This window comes from Telopea speciosissima, chromosome 8 (genome assembly GCF_018873765.1).
Source record: "Telopea speciosissima isolate NSW1024214 ecotype Mountain lineage chromosome 8, Tspe_v1, whole genome shotgun sequence".
In the NCBI taxonomy this organism is placed as follows: domain Eukaryota; kingdom Viridiplantae; phylum Streptophyta; class Magnoliopsida; order Proteales; family Proteaceae; genus Telopea; species Telopea speciosissima.
Genome location: NC_057923.1, coordinates 64,744,558 through 64,772,515, shown reverse-complemented (window position 1 = coordinate 64,772,515; position 27,958 = coordinate 64,744,558). Strand labels below are relative to the sequence as shown.

At 38.5% G+C, this 27,958-nt stretch overlaps 3 protein-coding genes across 5 annotated transcripts in view; all 3 read left to right on the top strand.

Moving 5' to 3' along the window:
- The window catches only part of LOC122672219 (chromatin structure-remodeling complex protein BSH), a 40,645-nt gene extending 36,233 nt beyond the window's left edge, over window positions 1–4,412 (top strand). For both annotated transcript variants that reach the window (XM_043869713.1, XM_043869712.1), the window contains exons 5-10: window positions 37–84; window positions 213–296; window positions 3,355–3,393; window positions 3,531–3,613; window positions 3,781–3,843; window positions 4,132–4,412. In XM_043869713.1, the coding sequence (XP_043725648.1) occupies window positions 37–84; window positions 213–296; window positions 3,355–3,393; window positions 3,531–3,613; window positions 3,781–3,843; window positions 4,132–4,231 (417 nt within the window). In that variant the 3' untranslated portion in view covers window positions 4,232–4,412. The remainder of the gene's footprint in view (window positions 1–36; window positions 85–212; window positions 297–3,354; window positions 3,394–3,530; window positions 3,614–3,780; window positions 3,844–4,131) is intronic.
- Window positions 4,413–6,190: 1,778 nt separating this feature from the next.
- LOC122672576 (agamous-like MADS-box protein AGL80) lies at window positions 6,191–18,769 on the top strand. The gene is made up of 2 exons (XM_043870035.1): window positions 6,191–6,210; window positions 17,908–18,769. Exon 2 carries the CDS (start codon window positions 17,933–17,935, stop codon window positions 18,767–18,769), a length of 837 nt encoding a protein of 278 aa, XP_043725970.1. The 5' UTR covers window positions 6,191–6,210; window positions 17,908–17,932.
- LOC122672220 (hydrophobic protein LTI6A-like) lies at window positions 8,717–11,554 on the top strand. Of its 2 annotated transcripts, XM_043869715.1 has the most exons (3): window positions 8,717–8,729; window positions 10,990–11,096; window positions 11,460–11,554. In XM_043869715.1, exons 2-3 carry the CDS (start codon window positions 11,010–11,012, stop codon window positions 11,541–11,543), a joined length of 171 nt encoding a protein of 56 aa, XP_043725650.1. In that variant the 5' UTR covers window positions 8,717–8,729; window positions 10,990–11,009; the 3' UTR covers window positions 11,544–11,554. The 2 variants fall into 2 exon arrangements, with proteins under 2 accessions (XP_043725650.1, XP_043725649.1); XM_043869714.1 differs by lacking the exon at window positions 8,717–8,729 and having other exon boundaries at window positions 10,960–11,096.
- Window positions 18,770–27,958: the final 9,189 nt, after the last annotated feature.

Sequence of the window (27,958 nt, the reverse complement as noted above, 5' to 3'; positions counted from 1 at the left end):
GTACAAAGTTGATGTTAGGCTTTTTGCTTGTCTCAGCTTGACCTTCGGGTAAACAATACCATCATAAGGGATCAGTTTTTGTGGGTATGTTGGCTACAAGAAATGGTTTTGCATTAGAAGTTTGAATCCTAAGTTTGTTTAGTTCTCTCTCTCTCTCTCTCTCTCGCTTTGCTGCATTTAATTCTGTAATGACCTGAACAATTGTATCTCAGGACTTGAATAACTTTGAGAGTGATCCTGAAGAGTTTGCAAGAACCTTTTGCCAGGACTTGGACATTGAAGACCCTGAAGTTGGAGTATGCACACTTCTTATAACCCAAGTTATTTTGAAATGGGATTATGTCCTTAATCTTTGCTGTTCCATCACTCTCTATGTTATTGTTTATGTAGCAGATTTTTCTTTATCTTGATGTGGTTACTAATTTTATGCCTCCATAGTTCTGTTTTATTACCATCATCATCAAAGTTATCATCTTCAATGTGGAAGGTAAGGGTGTGTCTATTTCAGTGACAAGTAGGCCCCAGCCTGAACCTACTTATGTGTCAAGTTTGAGTTCAAAGTGGCTCTGAAAATGTTGAGTTTAAGTAAAAAAAAAATGGTGAAATCACACAAACCTTTGAAAATTTCTGGACCGTTGAAAATATGAGGTTATATGTGCTGGAAACCAGCATCATCCTGTGATCATAACCTCTTATGTTTACTGTATTAATTGAACATATGAAAACAAGAAAGAAAGTAGAAAAAGGCTTCAATAAAATATACCAAACATATGATGATTGAAATTGTCTGGTGGATATTATTGTTTGACATTGGAGTTGGTTCTCGTCCTTTGAAACATGGCACAGTGCTCCCACTTCATCCTAGTCCTGTGGCACAGGAGACCCAGAATGCTCCCATAAATTTAGACAAAATATTGGCCTTACACAAACACTTCTTACCAAAAGTACCAAGTTCTGTTTGGGCAATGTATGTAGATATGTAAATAGAATTGGATTTCTTCAGATAGCCCAAGGATTTACAAGAAGTTGAAGGAGTTCAATATTCCAGTCCTTGCTGGTTCAGTTAATAGCAGGCTGCAGGTCACTATAGTGTGACAGAAGAAGAAGAAGAAGAAGAAGAAGAAAGGAAGAAAAAGAAGTTATGGGAGAATAGAGAAGTGAATCAAATTGATTCCTTCTCCATAGAGTTATTAATGTAATTACACTGATATTCCAAATATGCCCTCACTTACAAACATATTCTCCCATAAGCCACTCATAAATACAATTCATATGTCCCCTTGCATATTACTATTCCAATACTCCCCCTCAAGCTGGGGAATATATGTCCTCCATGCCCAGCTTCCCTAGAAGAGTATGAAATGGTTGAGAATTGATTCCTTTTGTCTGCACATCAGTTAGTTGATCCTCAATCTTTATAAATGGAGTACAAATACGGCTAGAGTCAATCCTCTCCATTATGAAGTGACGATCAACTTCAATGTGTTTTGTAGGGTCGTGTTGAACTAGATTATGAGCTATTCTTCTAGTAGCTTTGTTATCACAATATAGTCTTATAGAGTTATCAATTTTAAGTCCCGGCTCTTGCACTAATCGATTCAATTATTGGAGCTCACAAACTCCATGTGCCATGGCTCAAAACTCAGCTTCAACATTTGATCTTGCCATCACTGACTGCCACTTACTTCTCCAAGTTACTAAGTTCCCAGCCACAAATGTGTAGTATCTTGATGTAGATCTTCTATCAGTCACACACCCAACCCAATATGCATTAGTGTAGGCCTCAATCCTCAAGTGGCTATGTTTGGTAAACAACAACCCCTTTCCAAGATTGGATTTTAAATACCTGAGGATACAAAACACTTGCTTCCATATGTCCTGTTCTGGGAGCATGCATAAACTGGCTAACCATGCCAACTGCATATGCAATTTCAGGATGTGAGAGAGAGATAAATCAATTTTCCCACAAGTCTTTGATACCTTCCTGCATCAATCAGAGGAAGCTTCTCCTAATTTGTCATTTTGGTCACTTGGAGAGTCAGCAGGTTTACTGCCCAACATTCCTGTCTCCTTTAACAAATCTAGCACATATTTCTTCTAACAAATGTGAATTCCTTTCTTGGATCTTGCCACTTCAATTCCCAAAAAATACTTTAGGGTCCCAAATAAGTTTTAAGTTTCTTTACCTCTTCTTGATCATTTCCTCTCACAGCAATGTTATCTACATAGACTATTAGAGCTGTGATTTTGCTTATGAATAGGGTATGATCAGCTTGACTTTGAGTGTACTTATTCAGCAGACTAGCTTATCTAAATCTGTCAAACCAAGTCTTTGGTGACTGCTTCAGACCATAGAGAGCCTTTTTGAGTCTACACACTTTACTTTTAGTTGTGGAGACCTTGAAACCAGGTGGAGTTTGCATATATACCTCTTCTTCTAGTTCACCATGTAGAAACACATTCTTCACTTCAAATTGATAGAAAGGCCAGTCCTGATTTACTGCTAGGGATACAAACACTCTGATTGAGTTTTTGCAAATAGAGCAAATGTCTCTTGATAATCAAGTCCAAACACTTAGCTATATCCCTTCTATTGTGCCATCAAACGGGGATGTATGAGGTCTTCGTCAAGAAGTTTTGAGCTCTGACTTCGTTAATGAAAACCTTGTTCTAGTGGAACCATAAATCCGCAAATGATGCAGCGGATGAGTTCACTAAACGGGGATGTATGAGGTCTTCGTCTTCTGTAGGGATTCAGTTCCATGCTAAATTGGAGTTCAATTGATTGCGGTCTTTGTTGAGCTTCTTTCTTCTCCTCCCCCCATCCTAATAATTCCATCATTTATCAGAAAGAGAAATCTTTGCATTTGGTGGAACTGTAACTGATTATGTTTTTTTGGAGGCTTTTTCTCTTTTGTGGGGAATTAGTTCCATTCCGAGTCAATATACTGTTGGTTGTGACTGCATTTGCATCTTCTCTTCTTTTCCTCTCCCTTTTTTTTTGTCAATAAAACCATCAGTTATCAGAAACAAGATTTTGGTGGTAGTAATACTTATTAATTGTTTTCCTGCTACAAAATTCATTCCATGACGGCTATTACTACTGTGCTAATGTGACGACCACCTTGTTGCATAGAGGTTTAGTTTTCAGAGATTCGTTAATTATCATAGTTTCTCACCCTGTTTCCAATAATTTATACCCTTCTTTAAAATAGAATTATAGAGTCACAAGTGGTATTCCATCTATTCTTTGCAATGCATGGAATAGATCTGTTGCTTTTCTGTCTTCTCTTTGTCCTTGGTCAGGTAGAACTGTTGAAATTTGGATTAACTTGTTAACTTTGCACTTTGCAGCCTGCAATTGCAGTTGCAATCAGGGAACAACTTTATGAGGTTTGCATTTTACCACTTCTTTGAGCTTGGTTGCAGTGATTTTGACTATATTAAAGTGGAAACTTGCATACTTTCCTGATACAGCATGGGAAACAGTTGTTTTACTTCTAATGCTCAAAGATCATTCCATTTTCTAGACTGCAGTTCAAAGTGTGACAACTGCAAGGGAATCGAGGGTTAGCAAGAAGGGTCGACGTGGGGCAGAACATGTCACAGCCAGGTTTGCCGTTACCATTTTTTATTTTAAATGCTTTCACATCTAATCCTTTCTCAGGAATTTAGTCATTAATGTGGTCTAATGAAATAGTCTTCTCGTTTCTTGGGGGGGGGGGGGGCGAGGCAACTATAACCAGTTACAGTGACTCCTTTTGCATTCGTCCTTCACAGTAAAGCAGGTGGCACAGCCTTGGATTTGATGAAGCTATTTGGTGGCAAATCAAATGTCATTCGGTGAGGATAATTATTAAGTCTTGATTTGATTGTTATAACCATTCTACTCGAGATGTGAGAAACCTATTGTAGTGGAACTATTCTGAAGGTTTATCGCTTTACCCTAGTTTCCAATGCTATATACATTAAATATTAGCCATATAGAAAGTGCCACTGGGTTCCACAAGTAAATCCTGTAGGCTCATTGCCCAGATTTGTGATCTAGTACCTCCTTCACTTGTTATTATTCCATTTAGGAATAATTTACTAACTGGGAACTTAAGACTGGTTTTCATTCTTTTTATTCAGGAAAAGGAAGGAGTGGGATATGTATGAACCTATTGTTGATCTTCTATCGAATGAGGAAGTTGATGCTCTTGATGCAAGAGAAGAGCGGAATGCTCGGTGAGTGATGTTGATAAGTGCATTTAAAGTGTGTATGGAACTTTCAAGGAGCAAGCACTTATTGGTGGTTTAGTTAGTCTTGGTGTTCTATTTGACATGTAGAGTTGACAAATTTTCCTAGAAACAAAACACAATATGGCATTGCAAGTAAGCCAGTTAAGTTAAATATTTTGTGATTTTATTCACTTTGGTAGTGTGAAAAGAAGGCTTTTGACATAGATAATGGATATTTAACATGCCATATGCATGCCCTGTAAGAACTTCAATTCTATGCAGCTTTGCAAGATGGATACATAATTTATGATTTGAAATTTTCTCATTTTTAATGAGCCTACTTGATAAACTACATCTTAGTGAGGTTTTGGTGCACAGGTGAATTTATTGGTTGTAAAGTGGATAAGGTCTCGGTACTTAATTAATTTTATATATATATTATGCCTGGTGACTTTGTTATTGTCCAATTGAAGCATCGCTTAAAATTTGTTCCAGCCCTTGGGATACATCGATATGGATAGAGAGGGTAAAAGTTCTTGTGGTTGGTCCATCCATTTGATGGACCACCTAATTGCATTTGAGAAGGCAAATCGGGAAATCTAATTGTTGAATAGGAATAGGAAGAAAACTGTTTGGATTGGTCACGTGTCAAATTGCATAGCAAAAATTCAGTAGTTTATCCTCTCATATATTTTGGTGTTTTTCCCTTGGTATTTTTGTCCGGTTCTTAGTCTTCTGACTGGGTTCAAACTTGAGAGGTAGTAAAAGTACAATGAGGCTTTTAACTGTAACTGATGTGCCATGTGGACAAGGAAAATATTAGTTTAGGTTGAAGCATCCTTCATCTAATTATCGGATGGAGACAACAAGAAGGTGGGTTCCTGGGTAGAGTGTGAGGATATGAGGGTTTTTATAAAAGTTGTTGATAGCTTTTGGCCTTTGATCACCTTAAAGAGTCTTGAGGTCACTTTTCCCCCAACATGACCATGTTCTGTAATAGGAATGTCAATAGGTAGGGACGAATTGCGCCTCTTACACAAAATCAGGACAAGGGTTAGGTTAGGAGGGCCACTGGGCCTTGGCCGAGTATTTTGAATATTCAGAAGTGAATGGTATGTGGCACTTAGTACTTACCATGGCCCAGTAACAACCCCGGCCAGTCGGTGAGCCCGTGCGGGGTTGGGGAAAGAGGAGATGAATCCCCTCTAGTCGGATTGGAAGACCACATTATCAATCTAGCTGCTCGAAAAAAGAGAAAAAAACTTGCAGAGTTGAGGAGGAAAATATGTTATTCTAGAGAGGGTGGGTTGGCTCTGATTCTGTGAAGGTAAAAAACAAGAAAACAAACCATGGAACGATTCGATTAATTGACCAAGTGAGGGAAGGGGGAGCAGTTGCTGGCGATTACTTAAAAAACGGGTCAGATAATGATGCGAAACCTCCTTAGCCTACAAGACTCCATTATATTATTATTTTTTCAAAAAAAAAAAAAAAAAAGAGAAAATTTTGATACACGGCCGTGTAAACCGTGGAGAAGGTGAGAGAACGTGAAAGAAAGATAGATAACGTGAAAAAAAGATTAGAAAATAGAAAAAGTAGTTGGAACAGGATAACCATTTTTATTCGCCCCACGTTGTCCCATTACTAAGCTACACATGCTTCATTGATAAAGGGGTTTTTTTTTTTTTTAATAAATATATTATATTAAAAACATATCCGTGTTAAAAAGCAAGAGATCGAGTCCTCTATTGAAAAAGATCCTGTCAATCCGGGCAGCGTGCAGTCATGTGCAGCGCTTGAGATGAGGCAGGCACATTGATCGCCTTACCCTTACTCGGGCAAGGCGTTTGGGTAGGGGTAAGGCGATAAATGCACAACGCCTCATCCCAGCGCTGCTGCCCGGATTGATAGGATCCTATAATGACCTCCTAAAGCATGGTCGGTGATCCCATTTGGAATTTACGTAACATCATCATCATCATCATCATCCAACATTGGTTGATTGATGGCCACGGACGGGGAAATAGCAAGTATCTGGATTTCGGACCCAATCAAAGTGCCACTGTCATCCAAGTCTGGATGGATATCATCGATCCGCTACACACAAGATTGAGCTCCTCCTCTCCAGGGAGCACAGCGCCCAGGGACTGCCTAGGGGGCATCAAGCCGTTGGGCATAATGGCTAGATGCCCCACATCCCTATGCCTAGATGGTTGATTGGGCATGCGTGGGGATGTGTGCAGTACAATACAGCCCTTGGATGCCCCCCAGACACTCCCTAGGGGTTGGGCTCCCTAGAGAATAGCTGGATCCCTATACATAAGGGTAAGGGAAATTTTTATTCTCTCAAGTCCCGTGTACCTGCCTATTGCATCTGACGATGCACCACATCACTTGAGAGTGGATTTTTATCCTCTCAAGTGTGGTGCACAGTCTGATGCGCACGGAAATTGAGAGGATAAAGATCCCAGATAAGGGTGTAAAGTGTAACTGGTTGGGTTTGATCGGTTTAGAGACTACTTTTATTTTTTTTTGTTCTTTTTTGTAAATGTCAGTGTCAACTGGTTGAGTCTGATCGATTTTAGTGTTTTTTTTTTTTTTAGGTAAATCGATTTTAATCAAACCCACCAATTTAAGGTTTCACACCATTTTCTCACTTTTTTTCTACTTTTTATTTGGCAAAAGTTTTCAATGCATAGTGGTGCATGTGCACAATCCACATTAACAGCAATCAGTTTAGCATAAATGACATAAATGCTTATCTGAAATGACATAAAACATCCTTACATCTTATATTATTTAATAGAATCTTTTAAAGAATCTCCCACCCATGTATGAATATCTTCCCATTTAATATCAGTGGTTGAATAGGTTTATTTTTTCTAAACCTTTGTAGCCTGGGAGGGCCAACGGAACTAGTCGGCAGATCTGACCTTTTACTGTTTTTTTTTTTAATTTACAAAAACAATTGTCATGCTTCACTGAGACTGTCTTCTCTCTCTCTCTCTCTCTCTCTCTCTCTCTCGGAGATAGCGTGTCCCCCATACACCCAATGAATCTGTCCGTTTTCATGACCTTCTAAGCGGAGACCGCAACAACAATACGTGTCGTGTCACCGTGTTAAGATCTGAAACAATGAATAGCGTGACAATGAAGGGGAAAGCAATTCATCTTTTTCTATTTCCAATACATATATCTATTTATCTATCTATCTATCTATTTTATGATGGCAAATGATCCTGTCCAGCCGAGGCAAGAGCTGGACGATCCAACACCACTAAATGACAGAAAAATCAAAAGTAGAATGGTTATTTCACATGTGTGTCCCACCATGACTGGATAGGATTCAAGTCTTCTTACAATTTTAATTTGGAATTGGATCCTCTATCTTACCGATGAAGAAAGCTAATATTCTTTATTAAGAAAGAAAACTAATATTAAGTCGAAGAAATCAAATAAAATGTGTCTCTTACACAACATCACATGCCGAATAGAATAGCTGCCATTCACATGTCACTGTCAAAAAATAAAAGAAAAACTCCTCAAACTTGACGGTGGCAATATAGATGTATTGATGGATCTTGATGAGTTTGTGAGCGACGAGGTCGGTTCGTGTCAGAAAACTTTCAAATGAGAACCATTGAGAATCAGGTCAAATAGGATGCATTAGTTTTTATTTTTATTTTTTTTAAAATAAATATTTTTTAAAACCTTTTTACCCCTTTCCATATAGGTGTATCAGATTGGTCCAATTATACTGATCCAATCCAGTCAATATTGATCGATCTGTTCCAAGATTACAAACCATGATCACAAGTTCACCATCGATGCCAAAAAGAGAGAGTTTTCTTCTACGGGTGGAATAGGGTTCAATGGTCACCCATCTAAGCATCGAGCTCTTCTTTAAGGAGCCCAACGTCTAGGAAGTGCCCAGAGGATATCCAATGGCTGGATTATACCACATGCATCCTAACAGTTGACTGGCACACGCCGAGATGTGTGCAACACTGCTCAACCATTAGATCCCACCTTGAGCACTACTTGGGCGTTGTCCCTGAAAAAGAGCCGGATCCCCCCATCTAATACTGTTGGCACTTCTTAAGAGTAAAACTAATCCACAACACCTTTAATTAAATAGAGTTACGAGTTACAATTCCCATTGTGATTTCATGTCTATGAGCGAGGGGGACCATCATCATCAGTAATGAATTCAATTGGTATGTGCATGCAGTGTGGTTGTAGTTGGGGGGGTGGGGAAGAGGGTTAATGTGTGTGGTGGTGTGTTTGGTGGGGGTGTGTGTGGTGCAGAAATAAATCATCACTTACTCCAGTTGCAAACATCAAGATGCCTAATAAATATACACGGTACCGTAATAAAATACACACAGTCAACGGTCGATTACAAATGGTATGTGTGATTGGTAGTTAAATTGGCACGGAGTCCAACATCAACGGTCTACTAAGTTTTTTATTTTTATTTTTTTATTGTTAGGATATTTCGAATTTTTGTAACAACATTGCATGCATGGATGTCCACATGGAAAGTAAAAAGGAATCCAGAAAGGGTTTTTGTTCTATTCTAAATTTATATATAATAAAAGAAAATTTTTGTCAAATTCTCAATAACCCACATTACCCGAGTTGAGTTTAACGTTCACTTGCTCGATAGGTTAGATGTCAAAATCTATCCCATTTGAAGAGTGACGTTTCAAGGGTGAAGAAAGGTATACGTTGAAGCAAATTAAAGGGACAAGTGTTGTGATCTGATAGCTTATCCCTGCGTGTAGAGGATCTGAACTCAAATTACCCAATCGATCACCTTCAATTTAGTTTCCCCATTCAAACCTAATCTAGAGATGGCATGAATGCAGAGATTACTTATCCCTAGAATGCATATCATGTTTCAAGAATCAGGATCGAATTGATTGAATCAGCTGCCAAACATACTCATTTGATCTTTGTAAAACATAAAAAAATAAAAAAAAAACCCAGATACCAAAAATAGAAATGATTCCAAGGATTAATATCCATGCGATGGAATTGATTCGTATCTTGATTCCATGTTTTGAATCCCTGATGCACGAGTATTCATCGATGGGGATTCAAGAGAAGTGTGTGTGTCTCTTATGTATGGCGTTGGTGTCTTTGATTCAAAATGATCATTAGAAGGGATGGTCCTATTAGCTACACTACATTTTGTTGTACATCTGATGAATGTAGTACGAATTAGTAAGATTAACTAATACTGTCCTTGACCCCTGATTTTGCATATGTATGAACAATCTACTACCATCACGATCACGATCACGATCACAATCACATTTTCGATTCCCAATTCCATTTTTTTGGAGAGGAAATTTTTAGAGGGGAAAAAATTGAAAACTGCACTCCTTCCCTGCAGTAATTGTGATCAGGATTCAGGGTTTGATAAATTTGGTTCAAAGAATTCCTTTTTACGCTAACACTTACTGGCTTTAATCCTAGAATCACATCGATTATAAAAGGATAAGGAATCTCTTCACCCATCACCCAATGCCCATTGCCCACCATAGGTAAAGAGAATTTCATCTCTACATAGTAGGGTTGCAAGAGGGTCGGGTTGGGCCTTTTAAAACCCCAGCCCAACCTTGAGTCCCCTGAACTGGGCTCAGGCCCGACTCGGTCCTGACTCAAGGTAAAAAAAATAAAATCGTAACCCGTCCTTAGGGTCGGCCCGAGCTAACCCTGATTGGCCTTGACCATGGGAAGGAAAGGAGATGCATGAGCTGACCAAGCTGAGAAAGAGAGATGCATGGGCTGTCCAGATTGGGAAAGGTAGATGCATGGGCTGGCCTGACAGGGAGAAGAAGAAGAAGAAGAGAAAGAAGAAAGATGAGGAAAAAGAAGAACAAAAAAATAAAAAAAAAAAAGAAAGAGAGAAAGAAAGAAAGAACAAGAAAAGGAAGACAGGATTGGGTTGGGTCGGGCTGGGCTCAGCCCGAGGCCTCAACCCTGACCTGGCCCAGCCCTGACTTAAGGTCAGAATTTCCTAACCCTAACCCCCCCTCAGGGCCAAGGTATCTCAATCCAGGCCTTGTTCGGAACGTCAGGGCCAAATTTGCACCGCTACTACATAGGTTATTACGTCTGTGGGAACCCTCTTGTTACATGCTCATCATCAGGGTAAAAGAACTCTGTCCTGGAGTAGAGTGCTTGTGCTTAGACATAGGGTAGGGTGAAATGACCACTCTGCACTAAAATTTCATCATTTTTTTATAAGTAAGTATTAAAGAAGAAGAAAGATGTGAACCAAGAAACTTGAACCCAAGACCTCTTGTTATACACCACAAGCTACCAAGTGTGCTGGGCAATTGTTCACAAATTTCACCATTGTTGATGGTTCAACATGTACTTCTATCGGGCTCTGCCATCTGACGTAGGGCCACACTCTTACGATGGAAAACTCTTTTCCCATTGGATTCTAAAACCTGGCGTGGGGGCTGACCGGCGGAGACAGCGAAGATAGAAGAGTTCCTTTTACCCAAAAAAATAAATAAATAAATAAATAAATAAATAAAAGAAGAATTAATCTTCACAAATCACGATGCGATTCCGCCAAGTGGCCCTTTAGTACTATAAATAAGGAGGTATTGTTCCGCATGATTCATCGTTCGTACTTCTTCATTATCTTATATCATTGAAACCGTCTGTCTCTCTCTCGGTCTTGTGCTCTGCTCTGTTCAGCTGTGCGTCTCTGTGGTGTTAGTCTTGATCAGTGAAATTTTTGAGGAACTGTAGAAAAATTAAAAATGTCGGACGGTACTGCAAACTGCATAGATATCATATTGGCTATAATCCTCCCTCCTCTTGGAGTTTTTCTCAAGTTTGGATGCAAGGTTAGTTCTGTGGTTTTTTTTTTTTTTTTTTTTTTTTTCAGATCTGCAGATCCTCACACTCCCATTCTAATGTTTTAACCGTTTTATCGTTTCTTTACAAAGTAATGCGATAATCTTCTATTCTCTTTCTATTCGGTTCTGTTTTTTGGGTTTTGGGTATTTTCTTCTTTTGATGGGGGTGAATACTGAGCATGACCCTTGCTGTATAATTTAGGTATTCTGTTTTCCCAATTTCTTGTTTTTGTTTGGTTTTCTTCTTCTTTTAATTAATTTAGTTGAAGTAATTAAATTAAATTAATTGAGGGGGACAAATAAGAAAGATGAGTAATAGATGTGGATGGATGGGTAATGTTGGTTGTGCAGGTGGAATTCTGGATCTGTCTCCTGCTGACGCTTTTCGGATACATCCCTGGAATCGTATACGCTGTTTATGCCATCACCAAGTGAAGCTTACACTGCATGTGAAAGGTAAATTAATAAGTAAAGACTCTCTCTCTCTCTCTCTCTCTCTCTCTCACTCGCTATCTGCCTTTGTGTGTGTGTGTGGGGGGGGGGGGGTTGTGCTTGTGTGGTTTTCTGTCTTCTAACGATGAGATTTTATCAGGTGAAGATGGAGATGTGGAAACGAGATCGTTTATTGGTTCGTTGCGAGGTTGATGGGAGTCCATTAGGGGATTTTTCGATGGATTGTTGGTGATTGGGTCAGTGGTTGCATAGGATTTTCTGGGGGTGTCTTTGTTTATGTGGTTGGATCTGTAATTACATTGTGAGTTTGTTGTGAAGATGATTATTGATCGGTAATTATGATTTTAGGACCAGACAGAGAGACTATTTGATTTATGTTCATGTGATTCGATGTAGTTTGTCTTTGGATACTACTGCCTAATTTTATTCCGTCTTCAATCTGGATATATCGTCTCATCTCTCTCTCTCTTAAATTTCTTGGTTTACGGTATGACGGTATCTGTTATATAATGGTAATTCGAAGAAAAGTTTCCAATGATCATGATATGAGAATAATTAAGATACCATATGGTTTCTAGCTAAAACGTGAATTAGATCATGAGATGAAAATTAAGATACCATATGTTGTTTCTAGCTAATTATAGAGGAGAGAATTAATCTATTTACCAAAAACCAAAAACAAAAACCAAAAAAAATAAAAGAAGAGGGGAATTAAGATACCATATGTTTTTAGGTAGAATTTTGAATTGAATAAATTATTTGGAGTAATCTTTTTATTTTTTGGGGGAAGGGATAGCACGGAGTGAATCGGCGAATTGACAAATGGGGGAAGGGGTGGTGGTTGGGTTTTGGTTATTTCAAAATTTTCAATCCCGTTAGGTTTTTGAACTTTTATTTTTTAAAATAGTTCTTATAACGACTTTTTTTTATTTTTTTTACTTACAGCTTGGTGAAGACTTCTTTTTTCTTTTGTTTTTTTGTCCCCTTAGATGAATAGTCCTGTAATTAAACATTCTTTAATGACAGTCAAGACTCAGGAAGGATATTTATGCAAAAAAAATAATATCGTATCATAAGTAAGTAATGACACCATACTTGAAGCCTTCCTTCACTTACGGGGAGAGCTATTCGGGGCTCTAAATTAACATTTAAACAATGTGCATGGCAGGTAGCCAAATACTTCGACATGTGCAACAACTTATTTTACATCTAAACAGCTGATGGTTACGGATCGATCCTCTCCAGTCTCCAGTAGTGGGGAGATAAGGGGTGTTAGGTGGGATCGTGGGAGTGGGAGTGGGATCACCAACTCCCAGCCCTCTTTGGGAGAGGAGTGAGCAAAATATAATAACGTTAAGGGAATTGAAGGGGTTCACTGTCAAGCTGTGTGGTTCCTGTGCCGTTACGGGTGCTAAAGGAAGCTTGTCCACAAGTATCCAAGGGAAGGGGTGAGATGGTCATTTTACTATCTCATGTGAGAGGGGTACGGTGGGATGCTGCTGAGAGGAAAATGCATTGTTCAAATCAAAGCCTCCTTAATTAGAAGCTACCAGATTAGCTTCTCCACACTATACTGGACTTATGAGCCAATTCCACAATAAACCTTACCACCTCATCATTTGTTTTTACACATACAATTGTATCACTGTCCTTAAGTCTTTGCTTTGAGAAGAAGTTCAACCATTGACAAAGAATCTGTTCAACCCTCCTTTTCCTTGCAACCTAACTTGTCTGTTGCTTTGAGTCCTTGTCGGATTTAAATCCTCTCCAACGGCCTCCTATGCCAGTGAGGTGCAGTGAGGGACTGGTTGGATGACATGTGGAATATTTTAAATTCAATGGTTATTAATCGATTGACCCAGTTCTTCTTTTGATTCAACCATTGGATTTAGAATATTCCACGTGTCATCCAACCAGCCCCTCACTGCACTTCATTGGCATATGAGGGCATTGTTGAGGATTTAAATCCGTCCTTGTCACAAGAAAGACTTCTCTTTATGACACGGTTGAGTCGTACCTCAAGTGAAACTCTCCTATTGTGACAGACACTCTCTTGATTTTTTCAAAATGAGGAAGGTTATATACAATGATCTCAAAACAAAGAGGGAAAGCCAAATTCGATGAGAGAGAGAGAGAGAGAGAGAGGATGATAGCCACCACCCCAATTTATAAATGTAGAGGTGCCCCTTCAAGGGGTCTCTACAAGGGGGTGTGTCTCTAAGATATAGTGTCAGGATTCAATCTCCTTAGGAGATTCTGAGTCAACGCTTATGGGCTGCTCTTACGCATGGGGGCATCCAAAGACAACAAATTTACTCATTTATATTGAACCTAAAAATCGTAAACTCATGACTTAAAATAAGTCACAAATGAGCCCAAAATATCTTAGGTCAGTTGTCCAAAAAACTAATGAACCCGGACTATTTAGTCACTCCAGACCATATTGACCAGGCCCGAAAGCAAGTCTCATGGAAAATGTAAGATGGAGGGGGAGGGGGGGGGGGGGGGAGGGGGAGGGGGAGATACAATCCAGCTCATGGCAGCACTTGGTGAAATATTTTGAATGATCACCATAGGATCAGGTTTAATACCTTGAAGAAAGTATGAATCCAAATAAAATAAAAAGATATAGCTATGACACCAAAGAATAAACTCAGTTCTCAACCCCAAAATAGCCGTTTCGGATTCGGTTACCATTGTTTGAGGAAACGGAATCGATATGATGTGACAGAATCAGGTGGATCTGATTCCTGATTTAAAAAAAAATAGATCATTTATAGGATTCGAGTTGATTTTAGCTGAATTGAAATCCATGGAGGCCAATTCCTTGGCCCATAAGTGAAGAGTGTTTTTTCCCCTTTTCTTCTTCCTATGGGTGACCTCCTCACCCATTAACAAAATATATAGTTGGTAATTTTGTGAGATAAAAGATAAAACATTATTATTATTATTATTTGGAATTTTGACTTCCATACTTTGAGAACTATACTAGCTTCTCCATCTTGCAAGGAGAGTCATATTATCTTTCTTAATATTGACTTTTCCAACAGTAACCATTGATTAATGATTATGTTCGCAACGAGGCGGAAACCATCTAAAATAATATTATCAATGGTGCACTCTAGTGCAGGAGACCCGACGATGGACGGGTTCAAACTTTGAAGACCAAAATTTGATTTGATATTTCCAGCAATATACCAAGCTCTTTAACTTTGACACTTCTCTTAAACGAAAAAAATAAATTAATAAAAAATAGAAAAAAGTAAATATTGTTCTTAATAACCTTAGGATGGTGGGTGAACCGTCCTCAATGGATAGAGAGAAACTTAATCCTAAATAATATATAAAATTCTATTAAAGAAAAAAAGAAAGATACAAGATGAACAGGCTAAGAACTAACTACAATAAATAAAAACCAGAAATATCACCAAAACAAACAACAGGGCTAAGCCCGAAGGACGAACTAAGCTATACCAAAAGAAAACACACACAATGGCCCAAAAGCAGCATCACCATCACCATCAAGCTCAAATCCACACACAAGAGCCCAGCAAAACCACACAAAGGGGAAGCTAGGAAATAGGGGGGGTGTGGTGTGGTCAGGATAGGAGGGGGAGGGGTGATTGCTTTTTCTTGGATTCTACTATTTTAAAACAATCACCCCTCCCTGGCCTCCTATCCATGTTTAAAACATTGTCACTTTCTCTTATGCTAATCATTTAGACCCATGTGAAATAACATGAATGACACCATTCTCTAGATCCTAATTGGTGTAATTCTTTGTTACACTGACGACATCGTTAGAAATATACTTGAATCCCATAATAAGTTACTGAAGGTACGAGTTTCACATATCGATCAGCTCAAAATTTGGCCCACTCAACCTAAGATTTTGAGGTCCAGTGAAGTTTGGGGTTGGGTAGCTGACTTTAGCCCAGTCCAAAGCCCAAAACAATGACCAACAATTTAAGGATGGATGAATTGATGATTTGCCTATCTGTAAAGGAATGAATACTGAGACTTTATGACCAATAATTAAATTTGTTAATTTTCAATTCTTTTCCATTCACACACACTCAAAAAACGTACAGATAAAGAATGGACCAGGATCCTCTGCAGTACCAGCGGGGCGGCCACACATGGCCTCTGCTGTGCCGTCGATGTGCACTGCCGCCTCGCCGGTACTGCAGAGGATTTTAATACAACAGTGTATGCAAACATTTTATGTTTTGGAAACCAAATTAATACATACATTAATTATGCCTCCCGTAAATCGACATTCCCTAATATATATATATATTACTAAATGTATATATATATATATATATATATATATATATATATATATATATATATATATATATATATATATATAAATATATGTATAACAGTATGAAAATACTGTTAATAGTATGTATATGATGCATTAAATGATTTTTACTTTTTTGAAAACCGTTTTTTATCCCTATATTAAATTACTTTTAAGAATAAGATAATGAGTAAAAAAAAGTAAAGTTATAACTTGTTAATTTACCTACTTAATTGGTGACAACAAGAAACCCCCATATATATATATATATACAATAGGCACGTACATGTGTATGTAAATACATAATTCTTATTTCGTTAAGTTTATGGGGATCACAATCTCGCTAATTACAGTTCAATTTCGCTGAGACAGTCAATGCACATTGATACATTTTGTTGTAAGAGCATATGCAAATAATGGCCACAAGACAATTGATGATCATATAACTAATTTTCCCCATAAATATGATTGATCAATTATGGGTCACATCTCGTTAATTTCATTTGCTAGCTAGCATGCAGGAATCACATAATTAAGGGTATACATACATTAATGTTGCATGTGTGATCATGTCGAACCTGATGAAAATATAGGATCGATTGGTTAATAAACTTCATTCTTCGTAATCTAAGTTTGGTATCATGAATATATATTTGGCTACCGGGCGATCGAGGTACTAATTAATTTTTCGCAGGATAAAAGTCGGTTAATTACGATGCATGGTTGGATATACATTGTGCCGGTGATTAAACCGATAGGCCGCTTTGTTAATTGCGTGATCGATCTCTACATGAGCTTCTAATGTTCACCTCAAAAAGGGAAGGTTGGTTGCCAATGTGACCTACTTAATTAGCCATTAAACTGGCCATTGAGTGAGGAAAATCATGAGATCTATGGACATACAATATATATATCTTAATTAGAGAAATAAGATCTCTAATTACTATCATCTAATTAAAGATTATATATGTAACCAGCTGGTTATTTTATGTGTCCTGTATTGGCTTCTACCTTCCCTACCTAATAGGGCACCTTAATTAGAATTGGCAGCTAGTGTAGCATGTTATACACTTAATTTCACGTAATTAAGAACATACTATACATTAATGAAACGAGACAGGATCTTTTTCGAACGAGATTTGGATCTTGTGCATGCAGGCAGTTGGGCTACATGTGCAATGCCAGACTCAAGGCGGTGTGTTTTGACCGTCTTACCCCAATCCAAGCGCCTTGCCCGAACAGAGGTAAGACCGTCAAAGCATGCTGTCTTGAGCTTGGCATTGCAACGAATGCATAGGATCTTTTTCGAACGAGACATCCACCGGTGAGAAGATTGGAGGAAATGATCAAAACATATCTTTTTCTCTCTTTTGGATTTTTAAAATTTTAAATTTTAATGTGCCAATTTTTTGTTGTTTTAATGTGCCAACGAGGTCCAGACATAACCCTGACGTGGTCTGGAGATTTTCCTAGAAATTTACAAAAGCCATATTTAGAGAGTAATAATTAGACCGTACGTACCTATTAGGAAGAGTAGAGTTTTTGTTTTTGTTTTTTTGTTGGGTAGAAGTATTAGGAAGAGAAGAGTGGTACAAGCAATTGTGAAGATTAATAACAACCATATATGTTAATTACTGTTCTAGTATACATATTCATGATAATAAAATATTATTTTCCAAATCTAATTAAAATCTGAGATTTCTATTATCAGGCAAATCAAAAGCTCTCCTAAAATCCCTCTCGTCAATTCAATGCATATACGTGAATAAAACCTAAATTAATTTATATTTTCTGACCATCAATGTAATAATTCTTATCATATCTCTCTCTATCTATTCACTTGTAGTCACTACACGCTAGCTAGGTAGCTCCATATGAGAGAGAGAGAGAGAGAGAGAGAGAGAGAGAGAGAGAGAGAGAGAGAGAGAGAGTGAGTGATCTATATATATAGAGGGAGAGAGAGCCCTTCCTCTTTAGCTTAGCTTCACCCACACCTCAGAAAGGCCAAGAAGTGCTCTGATCTCTGATCTCCATATTATCATATTCTGTTTTTGTTTGCGAAATGGCTAGGAAGAAGGTTAAGCTGGTATTTATTCAAAATGACTCAGCCAGGAGAGCCACCTTCAAGAAAAGGAGGAGGGGGATAATGAAGAAGGTGAGGGAGTTGAGCACACTGTGCGGTGTGAGTGCGTGTGCCATCGTGTACGGTCCCTACGAGTCAGAGCCCGAGGTTTGGCCTTCCCTACCAGAAGCCAAACGTGTGGTGTCTCGGTTCAAGAGCTTGCCCGACATGGAACAATGCAAGAAGATGATGAACCAAGAAGAGTTCCTGATGCAGAGGATCGCCAAACTCAGGGAGCAACTGAAGAAGCAGGTGAAGGAGAACCAAGAGAAGGAGAACACTAAACTCTTGTTCCAGTGCATGAGTGGTGAAAAGGATCTCAACGATCTCACCCTCGAGAATCTGGGCGATCTGGTATGGCTCGTCGATGGTAGGATGAAGGCCATTCGAGATAGGATCCAACTCCTCGCCAGGTCCCCTCCACCTGTTCCCCATCTCCCTCCCCATCCCCATCCCCATCCCCATCCTCAGTACATGATGAACATGCCCACCACCACCATGGATATTTGTGATCAGAGGATCACGAGGAACAACAACAACACTCCTGCTGCTGCTGCTGCTGCTGCTATGAGAGATCAAGTGAATAGTGGTGGAGGAGATCGGATGGCGGCCATGGAGGCTGTGCATGCAGGACATCCCTCTTGGTTCATGGATATGAATATGAATATGAATATGATGAACCACAATGAAAACATGGGCTTCCCTGCAACCAATGAAGTGGTGATGCCCTCCTATATGGATAACAATACCTGGACCAATAATCCTTTCTTTTCCTGAACAGGATCTCTCTCTCTCTCTCTCTCTCTCTTTATATATATATATATATATGCTTATGGTGGTGTCTGATAGGTGTCGTTTCTCCCTCCATCTGCAATTTCATTCCTAGTTTACGTAGTGGTTATAATCTATAATGTTTCTTTTATTGTTCAATTAGGGCTTCGTCTTAGAGTTCTCGGTTAATAATCATCTATCAGTGTCAGTGTCAGTGTCTCGTCCGTCCCACCTTGTGTATCTTTGCGTTTGATCATAAATAAATATAGTTTTCTTTTTAAATAATTCATTTTTTTCTTTCTTTTAATTAATTTATATTTGGTGACAAACTTAAGATGTGTTCAGCAAGAGTACTAGCATTTTGGGCATTCAGATGCTGTAGAAGTCCAAAATGAAATGACTTTGTATTTTCTAGTAGCAACAGTAATGCTCTCAAGAAGTTTTAAGTTCTTTCTCGACAGATTACAAATAATGGCTAGAGGCTTCAATTCGTCTGGCTGCCAGGGAAATAAAGGGAAGAGAAAGTGAAATTAATAGTAAAAATATAAACTTTAGTAATCAATAAATTTTGCATAATTGTGCAATTAAGTATAAAACATTCAAGTTTATTAAATTTTGGGCTGTGATTTCCCATGATGCCAGAATGTAGTTTCCCGCTAATAAACATTATGATATATGTCAGGGTCTAGTTCCCACTAATAGGTGTCGTGGAAACCATTTGTATAGCTATCGAGCATTTAATGTGGAAAAGAAAAGGGTGTCAACTGTCACGTTCATATCATGGAATGTGAGAGGACGTTGGATGCAATTTGCACATTGATGTCGTAAGGATCTTTTTTCATTAAATTTTGCTTTATTACAATGTAATCCTTTTGACTGGAAAATTAAAGTAAAGATTACATTTACAAGTATAATTAAGAAGGGAGAAGGATCTCTATAACGCCAGAATTTAATTTCCTTCCAATTGGGGGGGGGGGGGGGTTGGATGTTCGAATCATCTAGCGGGGGAGGCATTTAATGAGGAGAGAGAGAGAGAGAGAGAGAGTGCAAGGTTCACGAGGGAATGTGAGAGTTTGTGCACAAGAATATGCATACTAGCGTCGTGGTTTTTTCTTTCTTAATTGAAGAATTACAATAAGAGTCTTAATTAGATTTCACAATCATAAATCAAAAAATAAAGTCATCCCAATTCTTGGCCGGGTTACTGAGTCTTCTAGCTAGAAGTACATCCTGAGACACAATTTCATAGTGTGGCGTGCCCTTGACATGTCTCTCCCTACAACGAACTCGCTCCAATACAAGGTCGATTTCAGTTCCTTCTCCCTGCGTCCTTTGTTGGAGTGGCTTAGAATCTGCTGAGAATTTGTTGTTTGATTGCCCCTTCTCCCGAGCCCTTTGGGAAGGCATCATCCATAAGTGCTAGGTATGCCCGAGATTCATTGGGATATTAGAGCATGTGTGGTGGTTATCTCCTCCTTAAAGGGAAATCCTACTATGACACTACTGCTAAACTCGCCTTTAGTGCCACTATTTATTATATTTGGTATGAAAGGAATATGAGAAAATGGACTAACAAATCTAGATTCTTTCAACGCATCTGGGACACTACCGGCTTCGAGATCAGAAGTAGGATTGGCTCCTGTATCACAGTTGTTCCTGACACCATTAGGAACCTCCTTATTGCTTCCAATTGGTGTCTTAGTGTTCCCTTTCAGGAAGCTGCCCCCGTCCCTAAGGGCTTGTCTATTGTCAAGAGTGCCTTCTCCCCCCCCCCCTCCCCCACCTTTTTTTTCTCTTTCTTCTTTTATTTTCCCCTTTTGGGTGCCCTTGTGTTCGCGCTTAATTTGTTGCTTATATAATTCAATTTGTTCTCCCAAAAATAAATTTTCTATTTCTTTCAAAATTAATAATCCATCAATATCTTTTCCGTGTTCTTCCTCGTCTTATTTCTAAGTGTGTCTCTTAATCAGTATTGTAAAAAACTTTTGGTTCATCCTTTCTTTTGTCTTTGAGTTTGATCATGTGGCCTAGTAAGTAAATAAATATATGTTTTCTTTTTAAATAATTCATTTTTTTCTTTTAATTCATATTTGTTGACAAACTTACGATGTGTTCGGCAAAGTTTCAGCATTTGGGGCATTCAGATGTTGTACGAAGTCCAAAATTAAATGGCTTAGTATTTCTAGTTGCAACAATACTTGGCTACAAATTCTCTCTAGTTTCAAGTCCTTTCTTGACCGATAACAGATAGTACCTTGAGGCACCGTCTAATGCGAGGGAAATAAAGGGAAGAGAAGTGAAATCAAATCAATTCTAAAAATAGAAACTTTAGTAATCAATATCTCTATAGACACCCCATTTTCTCACCCTTGAGTGGCCCTAGACAATAATGAGTTTGGAATCTTCTTAAAATAAGAAAAAAAGAAGCTCCAATTTGGAACTTTTCTATTCTAGAAATAAAATGGAGAAATAAGGGGGTCGGGGTGTTCGACCCATCTCTACAATTCTCATCTCTGCGAAACTTCACCGCCACCACCACCACCACCACCACCATGATTACTACCATCACCACTGCCACCACCACCAACTCCACCAAAATTTTGGGAAAATTTATCGAAGTTTTTGAAACAAAAATTATTGCGCATAACAAACACATTTCTATTTCTTTTCTGGCCCAGAAATAGAATTTACTCTATGTTACCAAACACGTTTTTTTGTCAAGAAATTTGGCCCAGTAATAGAAATATAAAAGTTATTTCTAGAATAAAAACATGGCCCAAAAACAGAAGTGTTATCGTATCGGCCCTAAATAATCACAACCCCTTGGAGTTCCACATCTAAGAGGGAATGTAGGCCCTAAATAATCACAACCCCTTCAAGTTCCACATCTAAGAGGGAAACTCGTCCAAGAATGACTACGTTGGCCCACACTACACTAATTGACGTTGGCCCACACTACACTAATTGATGTACCCATGAGTCACTTGGTGGGCCGGGCCATCGTTTTAGTTCTTTAGAGTTACTGTGGGCTTCACAAATATGAAATGAGCAGGGCCTGGTAAGCCCAATAAATTGTAAATTCTTATACTCTCATGATTCTCTGCCGTTACCTTAGGGTAAATTACATGTACCTCCCCTGAGGTATGATCTAATTACACTTTCACTCGGAGGGTAAAATGACACTAATACCCTCTTCTTCTTCTTCTTTTACAAATATAAATATCCAATACCGCCACCATCACCTTCCATTGCCGCAGCCACACCATCACCCACCATTGCAGCAGCCACCACCACCACCACCGCCACCCACCATTACCATCATCACCGCCGTACAGCCCTATTCCATACCATCCTTTTCCCTACAATTCACTCTGTCTCACTGGATGAACTAGAGAAGTCTATCATCCTCAATTGGAAGAAAGGCAACCATTTATTCATCGCAAGCTTATAATTTCTATGTCGGAGGAAGAGATGAATGGGTTATGAACTCTTCTCAGAACTATAATCTATGTTGGAGGAAGAGATGAATGTGTTATGAACCCTTCTCAGAACCACAATCACTGCTCATTCCTCATATTTTTATGTAATTTCTTCATTTCTTAGGGTTTCAAACCCAATTCGGTGAAGAGGAATTTGGATTCCGTCAACCTCTTGCATGTTTTGACTTGAGATTCCTCTATTGATAGAGGTAAAAAACCACGATTCTCTCCTTTTGAATCTCAAAAATTGCATCTTTTTTGTCATTTCTCCCTCTGGTTCATTCATCTCCGTTGAATCTTTCTTAAAATTTGCTTCTTTTCTTGTCATTTTTCTCCTCTGTTCTGAGCTTATAGAAGAAATCTTTAGGAACTTATGGTTGAAATGATGTCCTTCGATTCCTCTTTAACTTCTTTTTTCTATAATTTTGGAAGTATTCCGTTTTGGGTTTGAAAAAACCTGTAGGTTTTGGGGAAACGATTTGAGGACGATGATTTACAGGTATTTTCAAACCCTAAACGTCAAAGCCCTATGAGAGAGGGTACCCTGTGAGAGATGAGGTGCAGGTTTTGGGAAATGAGTTGGGAAAGATGAGTTGCAGGTTTTGCGACAATGGGGAGCAATCCGGTCAACATGGTCGCCGTCCACTTTCTCGGGCATTTGACACCGGCATCGCAGTTGGCGGAGCACGACAATCCTTCACCAATAACATCCAGACCGTCGATCCTCTGTTTGGCCGCCACTAAACGCGACGATGGGGTTTTAAAACCTTAAAATGGGTTTAAGGTTTTAGGTTTTGGAGAAACAATTTGAGGAAGATGAGGGCATTTTGATAAATTAAAACACAATTTTAACGTTTAATGTCTTGACAGAGTTGATGTGTTTGTTATTTAGGTCAAACCTTAGGGGAGATATATGTAATTTATTAAATCTGACGGATAAAATTTTAATTAAATCATACTTAGGGGAGGTATGTATAATTTACCTTTTTTTGTTTTTTTAAATCAAGTTTATTTTGGGAGAAAACTTCATCTACGTCTACGTCTCGGAATGGATTCTGGGCCCAAAATGCATTCTAAATAAATAGAGAGAGAGAGAGAGAGAGAGAGAGAGAGAGAGATTCTATCATCAATAGCTAAAGTTAAGCTTCATTAAATCTCACCAAGATTTTCATTAACCATGGGGATTCTCTGTGGAAACGTACATCACGAAAATTATAGAGTACAGACACAAGAGAATCATCATAAAAATTAAGGGAGGCAATCCAATATATATATATATATATATATATATATATATATATAAACAATCTTGCCTTTCACCTTATAATGTCTTTTTGTTGTCCTTAATTTGTATCTTTTTCTTTTTATCATTCTGGTTCCCTTCTTCCATGGAAATTAAGAAGGGGATGATGATTAAAAGCTCATCTTACCAAAAGTGCACCCTAACTAATAAGTTATCTACAGACCCAAACATTTTTAACCCATCTAATTGAAATCAAACAGACATGTTACGAACATGGACATGCTGATCAAATGGCCGGGGATGGATCGATATACGCAAGATCGAGTAGCCAGACCACATATATATATATATAGATGGATATCCAAGGTAGGTAGGTAGGGGTAGGCTTAGCTTCAAGAACCCACTTTGCATTCTCCGGGGTTGGACTTGTCGATGATAGACCACATCACCTGAACATCCTTGTACCCACATGCCATCACTTCACCTTGCAAATCCATGACCCGGTTATCATGCCCATGCCCATGCCCATACCCTGCAATTAGATCATCGATCCCGCCACTATTAATCACAGATTTAATTAAGACTTTTTGGATTAACGGAACAACGAATTCGATCATTTTTTCACTATTGGATCGATCGATCAAGCTAATTAATATATAACTCTATTTGCTATATATATAAGATAGGATAGGATATTATTGTATGTACCTGGCCGGGACTTGATCTTATCCTGATTGGAGTTGTTGTTGTTGTTGTTGAAGAAGATGCAAGCTTTTTTGAATGGGGATGTGATGCTGCGAACCCAAGACCCCATTAATTTCCTTCTGATCTTTTAACTTAGAAGAAGCCTTTTTTCTTCTTCTTCTTCTTCTTTGGATCGATTTGCAAGAAAATCACCAACTTATTCAGAACTCACTCTGAACGATTGAAATGCTACTTCCCGCATCAACAAAGTCCAATTACAAAGGGAGACTGACGCCATGACTCATGATAGGATATATATATATATACAGGAAAGAAGGATAGGGAGTGGGATGATGTGGGAGCTAAAAAAATCTATCTAGATGCTCTAGATAGATAGATAAGGTGTGTGACCCGTGTGGGTTAGGGAGGAGGCAAGATCCATGAGTTTGGCTTCTGGGTTTACACCATCTATATTTTCTTCTTAGTTTCGTTCCCCACCCCATAGGCCCACACCCCATACCCCACACCCTCATCCCCAAAAAAAATACGAAAAATCCAAAAAAAAACCAAAAAAACCAAAATAGCATGGGCACATGGCACATGATGATGTAATGCAAACACATCCAAAATTGGGGTCCCAACTGACTGCTGGCCCACTTTAGAGAGTCTTAATTAACAACAGTGTGAACATGTTTGTCTGGAAATAATAAACAAATACATGATCCCTACTTCTTCAAGTTTTCCTGCATGCACGCACGCACGGTACCCTATCTCTTCTCCAATGGTTTGGAGTTTGGACTCTGCTTCACCCATTAATTCTCTAATCCTAATTAATCTTCATGTTTATGATCTCTCCTAGTAGATCACGTTTATTATGTTCCAAAAATATTATTTTCCATTTCAATTAGAGGATCGATGAGGATGAGAATTAATTAGATGAGATGGATGAAAAGATTCTCTCATTATCATAAGATCGAGGAGATAAACTGGGTCATCCACACGTTAATATATATATATATATATATATATATATATATATATGTAGTCGATTCCAAGGTTAATTACCAAATCGAGGAGTAACACTTTCCCCATATTTACCTATCATTTGGGTAGTGAAAAACTAAATTAAGAATCATAAAAATTTACTAAATAAGTAATTGAATCAATTGATCAAGGCCTAGAAAGGGAAGAAGAACACATTAATTTTGTTATAATCTTTGTCATGAACGATTTTAACATGACTTTTTTCTTCTTTTTTTGTTTTCATTCATTTGATAAGAATACAAGAAGTAAAGACAATTGTTAGTGATGCCCTTGCAAGTAGGTAGCAAGGGTCACAGGAGGTCATAGGATCGATTGCCCTTCTCAAAGAAATCGACCTAGTTGGAGAGTGAGGGGTGCATGCTATATGGTGGGTTGATTATTACATAGGAGAAAAAACGCTAATTGGGGCTATGTCTAAACCCAGGGGTGCGACGGTCTTTTCACACTGAGACTATGTTTGAGTGCAAATATATGCCCACATGCAGCATTAGTGTTCTGTATTTTTTTAATATTATTATTATATGTCTCCAAACCCTTCGCCATTGTTCTGGAGAAATGACCAGGCCTAACCCATTTCTTCAAAGAAGTTTCTACGGGATCCTTATCCACCCAAAATTTTCACTTTTGGTTCCGACAAACGAATAATCTTTTTTTTTGGTACGAGACAAACGAATAATCAGTCCTCCTGGCCTCTTTCTGCAAAATACAATAAATATATAAGAGAAAAAATAATTAAGAGATGGAATAGTGATTGGGGTTACAGTACGATCATCTGATACGAAAGGGAGATGAAATTTTGGAGTATAGTTAGGGATATTATTATTAGTAGACAAATTAAGATCCATGAAATGACAAAATTAAAATTGGGGTTCCTTATTATTATTATTATTCCTCAGCCTGGTCTGCTGCTCGGCTCCTATAAATTATAACATCAAGTGCAAATACATGTGAGACTTCCATTAATTATTAATATAGAGACTCTCTGACCCGGCCCTCCAACTGGGAACTGCGCAGTACTGTCATATTCACATTGGGTGTGGGAAAATATCAAATATATCTATCTATCTATCTTATCAAGGTACGTTCCTTGAATTATTGATGTCTTTCCCTTCGTACAAATTAAATATAAATCTAATAATTCAAACAACTTTATATATGTATGTCAGATTGTATCAGTTCTTAGTTTATGATATAGTAAAGCAGTTGATTTCTTTTAAGTTTTTTTTTTTTTTTTTTTTTTTTTTTTCCTTTAAAAAAAAAGGGTTAATAAAACTTAAAAGTAGTTCATGTGTGATGGTATTCGCCATCTTAATTATTTTAAAATTAAGAAGTAGATCGAGAGTCTTAAATTCTTAGATCCATAGATACGAGGATTGATGTGGTTCAGGATGGAATTGGTTTTGGGCCACAGGTACCTCTCTACCTGCATTTAGACAGTTTGTTGGTTCAATTCATATGGTTGCAGTCGCATTAATTATATAAGAGTTTTCAATTTCCTCTGGGCAATGCAATGGAATCGAGATGGGATTAGGTGGGTAACGCAAATGCGAGAATGGAAATATGGAATGGGCTTCCAGGTCCCTCCGCTCTAAACCGGGGTACTTCATTTGAATGGGCTTCACAGAATATATTTGCCTCTGATTTGTGTAGATCAATGATCTTTAATTTCATTTTTGTTGTATTGGGATAGTTCTGTTTGCTGTTCTTAATTAGGTTGTTGTAAATCAAGGTTGAACCAATGGGGCCCAACAATTTTTAGGCTGTATAGGTGGACTGGGCTAAACTAGGTTTTCAGGTCCTGTGCTAGGGTGTGATATGGAAGTGCCAACTTGACGTTTGGGCTGGGTTAGGATTGAAGCTTCACCACAGATAAATACTAATATAATCCATGGGAGATGGATGGGCACACCGTTCGCGTGTGGTAAACTAATGGGCGGTCAATGGGGGCGCAGGGCAGGGCATTCATATAGGAGGGACAAAGGAATCATTTCAAACCGGGAAGAGAGAGAGAGAGAGAGAATGCCCCCTGGAGAGGTCTTGATCCAAATCAATCTTTACTCGAACCCTCCATCCAAACCAAGCTCCTGAACCTCTTCTTCCCACAATCAAGCACCAACAAATCGTTGGAAAATGAGGGAAAGAGAAGTAAGATGGAGAGAGAGAGAGAACAACTCCGCCTTATCCCAACTAAATGGGGTCAACTACATGGACCATTCAAAACATAGTAGGGACAACTGAGGGAAAGAGAAGTGAGAGGAATGAAGAATAAAAATGAAGAAATGAGAAAAGAAAAGTGATAAATGAAAGTAAGAGGAAAGAGGATAGCCCAGGAAACCAAGAAAATCTTTGCTACATGGTGTCGACAATGTGGGTCCTTGCCTTCCAATAGGCTCTATTTGAGGTCATACTTGATGCAAGACCTAGACTATGCATGCCATTCTTCGCAACTTCACCTATGATCATTTTAGGCCTACCCCTAGCTATCTTAGCTCCTTCAAATGAAATCAAATCACTCGTCCTTCTTGGGGCATCCCCAGGCCTCCGTTGTACATGGCCAAACCACCTCAGACGACATTCTTAAAACTTGTTGCTGATCAGGGCAACTCCCACATTAGTTCTAATGCGTTAGTTTTGTCGCTAATATATGTATCATAAACTAGAATGGAGTTTGTCGTTCAATAGCTGTGGAAAACCAGTGAAGAGCCAATAGGCGAAGACCGCCTAACTTCGTGATGGAGTTTTTTT

Bases quoted from the DNA above. Each gene is read 5' to 3' on its own strand.
- LOC122672576 (XM_043870035.1), top strand. From the start codon at position 17,933: ATGGCTAGGAAGAAGGTTAAGCTGGTATTTATTCAAAATGACTCAGCC.
- LOC122672220 (XM_043869715.1), top strand. From the start codon at position 11,010: ATGTCGGACGGTACTGCAAACTGCATAGATATCATATTGGCTATAATC. The intron at 11,097-11,459 runs GTTAGTTCTGTG...TTGGTTGTGCAG, and splicing joins TTCTCAAGTTTGGATGCAAG to GTGGAATTCTGGATCTGTCT.